Source organism: Equus quagga, chromosome 15 (assembly GCF_021613505.1).
Source record: "Equus quagga isolate Etosha38 chromosome 15, UCLA_HA_Equagga_1.0, whole genome shotgun sequence".
Lineage (NCBI taxonomy): Eukaryota > Metazoa > Chordata > Mammalia > Perissodactyla > Equidae > Equus > Equus quagga.
In genome coordinates, this window is record NC_060281.1 from 34,697,226 (window position 1) to 34,701,364 (window position 4,139).

General features: G+C 53.8%; 1 protein-coding gene across 5 annotated transcripts in view; it reads right to left on the reverse strand.

Moving 5' to 3' along the window:
- LOC124226946 (patr class I histocompatibility antigen, A-2 alpha chain-like) overlaps positions 1–3,081 on the reverse strand; it is a 445,476-nt gene extending 442,395 nt beyond the window's left edge. Inside the window, exons 1-2 of one of the 5 annotated variants that reach the window (XM_046640780.1) lie at positions 2,286–2,916; positions 1,688–1,957 (exon numbers count right to left, since the gene is read on the reverse strand). In XM_046640780.1, coding sequence (XP_046496736.1) covers positions 1,688–1,957; positions 2,286–2,487 — 472 coding nt within the window. In that variant the 5' untranslated portion in view covers positions 2,488–2,916. Of the gene's footprint in view, positions 1–1,687; positions 1,958–2,285 lie in introns of all 5 variants that reach the window. The other 4 variants (XM_046640781.1, XM_046640779.1, XM_046640785.1 and 1 more) reach the window with 4 other exon arrangements.
- Between the last annotated feature and the right edge of the window lie 1,058 nt (positions 3,082–4,139).

The following is a 4,139-nucleotide window of genomic DNA, read 5'->3' on the forward strand; positions in this document are numbered from 1 at the left end:
CAGGGGAACAAGAAAACCCCAATCCCCACTCCCTTCTCTACCTGAGCACTTCCTCCTGCAGATCACAGCTCCAGCCACCACAGCACCAGTGACCACAGCTGCAAGGAGAACCAAGCCAGCAATGAGGCCCACTGTGGGGATGGTGGGCTGAGAAGATGGCTCTGCAAAGAGAAGGGACGGTGAGGGGCTCTGACCTCAGGCTTGAGTCCTGACCTTGCTGAAGGTCTCCAGAAGGGCTCCTGATTTCCCTGAGAAGAGGCTCTGAGCCCACGGCTCCCTCCTTACCCCATCTCAGGGTGACGGGCTCAGGCAGCCCCTTGTGCTGTACATGGCACGTGTATCTCTGCTCCTCTCCAGAAGGCACCACCACTGCCGCCCACTTCTGGAAGGTCCCGTCCCCTGCAGGCCTGGTCTCCACAAGCTCCGTGTCCTGGGTCACGTCCTCCCCATCACGCTGCCAGGACAGGCTGATCTCCGCAGGGTAGAAGCCCAGGGCCCAGCACCTCAGAGTGACCTCACGGTCAGAGACTCGGTGGTGGGTCACATGTGTCTTTGGGGGTTCTGAGGAGAAGGATCAGAAAACTCACACTTTCAATTACCTCCATGGGCCACTAAAGCAGCACTCATGTGACCATCCTGAGAACGGACAGGACAACTGGTTTGGAAGGGGGAAGAACAAAACTCAGTGACCAGCCCGGACTTGGGGATCTGGGATAATCTCCTATCCCTTGGAAAGTTCTAGAATCCACGTGAATGTCCAGGGTAGGAGACTCCACGTCTCCAAAGAAGAGAACACAGACTTCTGGTCCTGACCTGGGTGGAGGGTGAATAACTCAAAAAAACTGGAGTCAAAGTCGCACAGATCTTTTCAGGCCGAAAACAAGGCCTTGAGAGAGAAAGTCATGGTTCACAAGGTGGCTGCCAGGGTCAAAGGGGACCAATGATGGGCGATTTCAGCGATGGTCTCCCCTCCTATTCCTGAAGAAACTGGATTCCTTTATTGTCCTGTAGAGAAGGGCGGGCCCTCTGGGCGAGTCTTTAGTAAGAACATGAAAACCTGGGTGGATTCCTTTCTTTTCTGAGGGAGGGTATTCTGACACTGATCCCTTTTCTCCTCTTTGTGGGAAGCCAGCCCGGCGCGAGGGGAGATCAGGAGTCCCCGTGTCCCCTCGTACCCGCGCGCTGCAGCGTCTCCTTCCCGTTCTCCAGGTATCTGAGGAGCCACTTCACGCACGGGCCCTCCAGGTACTTCCTGTAGCCCTCCGCCTCACCGGCCGCCTCCCACTTGCGCCGGGAGATCTGAGCCGCCGTGTCCGCCGCGGTCCAGGAGCGCAGGTCCTCGTTCAGGGCGAGGTAATCGGCGCCGTCGTAGGCGTCCTGACTGTATCCGCGGAGGAGGCGCCCGTCCGGTCCCACGTCGCAGCCAGACATCCACTGGAGGGTGTGAGACCCTGACCCCGCCCCGAGGTCAGCCCGGCCCCCGCCCCGCCTCCGCCGCGCCCCCCGCAGCCATTAAACCTAAACTGAAAACGAAACCGCGGAAAAGTCCCCGCCGGCTCTTCCCGGGTCGGGGGCCGGGCGGGTCCCGCAGCCTCGGGGTGAATCTCGGACCCGGAGACTCGGGGAGACCCCGGCCCGTCCGTGGGGATGGGAGGTCGCGACCTAGACCCGGGCCCGCGTCGCTCACCGGCCTCGCTCTGGTTGTAGTAGCCGCGCAGGTTGTTCAGGCCCACTCGGAAAGTCTGTGCGTTGTCCTTGGCGCGCCGCGTCTCCCGCTCCCAATACTCCGGCCCCTCCTGCTCCATCCACGGCGCCCGCGGCTCCATCCTCGGACTCGCGGCGTCGCTGTCGAACCGCACGAACTGCGTGTCGTCCACGTAGCCGACGGAGATGAAGCGGGGCTCCCCGCGGCCGGGCCGGGACACGGCGGTGTCGAAATACCTCAGGGAGTGGGAGCCTGGGGGCGGGGAGGGGCTGAGACCCGGCCGAACCTCCTCCCGGCGCGGGTCCCCGGGTCCGAGGGTGACGGGGCCGGGAGGGGGAGGGGCCGAGGCGCTCGTGAGACGGAAAAGGGGCGGCGGACTGAGAAGCGCGGGAGACCCCAGTCGGGGAGAGGAGAGGGCGGGAGACTGGGGAGGGAAGGAGAAGGGACGCGGCGGGGGCGGGGTGGGCGGGTCTGGGGCTGAGTCCGCGGTGACACGCCTTCCTGGGGGTCCTGCCCCCCGGCGCGCGGTCCCCTCGCTCCGCCCCCCGCAGAGGTCATTTCCTCCCGACCCCGCGCTCACCCGCCCAGGTCTCGGTCAGAGTCAGGGCCCCCGAGAGCAGCAGGAGGAAGGTGCGAGGCTCCATGACCCACATCTTTGCGATCTGGGGAGAATCTGAGTTCCGCAAGGTGGTGGCGACTTTATAACCGGGAACCGCGAAGACGCTGACTGACTGCTGTAGAAACCGGACACGCATTGGGAGTGAGAACTGGGGCCGCGTCATGAGTCACCAGGCAGGAGGAGCTGACACAGGTTGTGAGAGGGAGAAGTGAAACTCGGGGCGACGGGGACTCCCCAACACTGAGCTTCCCGGCCCCAGACTCCGCCCTCGGACCTCAGACCCTGAGATCCACGTCCGGGGACCTGGGACTCTGCCCTGACCCCTCTCCTCCTGCACCGAGAGCTCTTTGTCACGCAGTCTCCCTGAGTCCTGGCCCAGGGCCTGTTGGAGTGAGCGATTCTCAAACACTTGGGTTTCAGGATATCCACACAGTCTTACAAATTAGCGAGGGCCCCAAGGGTAATTTTGTTTATCTTGGTTATATCTATCTGTATTTACCATACTAGGAATAAAAATTTAATATTTTTATTAATTTCTTTAGAATAACATTCTTAAGCCCTTGCAAGTTAACAGAAATGTTTTTATGAAAAATAGCTATTTCCAAAAATAGACAAGGTAATGAAAAGAGTGGATCTTTTTACATTTTACGTTTTTGCAAGTCTCTTTGTCTCATTAGAAGACTACTGGATTTTCATATTTGTTCTGTGTTTAATCTCTTGTTTTGGTTAAAGTATATGAAAAGAAGTACAGCCTCACACAAATATGTAGGAGTAGTATTTTTAATAACTTGTTCAGATAATTGTGAATATTCCCCTCTGATACTAAAATAAAACTACACAAGTGGTAGTTTCTCAATGGTTGTTCACAAAGTGGAACCTGAAACAGTATCATTGAATATTTCCCATTCTGTTATATTAAAATCTACAGACCTATTTTGCATATTATATGGCTCTTATACTAATGTATATTTTAAAGTAATGCATTGTTTCACTAGTTATATCGATCTCTTATTGGCGCATTTAGCTAAATATTATCAAAATATAGCATTTGCTAATATGACCACGGATCTCAACGGGAAAGTCTGTCAGTACTGGGAAGCTGTCAAGCTTACTTGCTGGTTACAAGTTTTCCAAAATTCTGGTTTTCTCTTGAGAGCTTCCTTTTTATCAAGGCAATAAGTACTGTCAGTGCATTTTCTTGAAAGGAAAGGCTCACATTCATTTTGAAAAACTGTATGACAAATAATCAAGACTAATCAGTTTCTGTCATTCATTCTTTCAAGTAAAACTGGTATTTGATAAAAAAGAGGCTACACTACCTCAGTTCACACAAATTATGCTCCTCGGGACATAGTATGTTGGAATGTAGCAGACAGGCTTTATGTGTACTTCCCACATCATCATATAAGATATTTTTAAAACGTGGATTTAAGGATAGTGATTTGGTAAAGATAATTTTTACTGCTTCAGGGCATTTTAAAGTGAAAGTGTTTTGTTTTTTCTGCAAGTAAGAGGTGGTGGAGGTAACTACTGTTGCAGTTTAGCACCATGGCCTCCGTTCGTACTAAGTTTTACCTCAGCAAATGTCAACATAGTGAGAAGGCAGATGATGTCTAGTAATAATATGAAGAGTTTTGACTCATGGATCCATGAAAGGATCTCGGGGACTGCAAAGGTTCCACAGACCACACTTGGAGAACTGCTGTTCTAAATAAACCGGGGAGAGTCTCCCAATGGGTCTTCACCTCTGTCTCCCCTTCATTTCCCAGAATCCCTCTCCCTGAGTTGGACTCCCTGCCTCCCAAAATTTAGCTT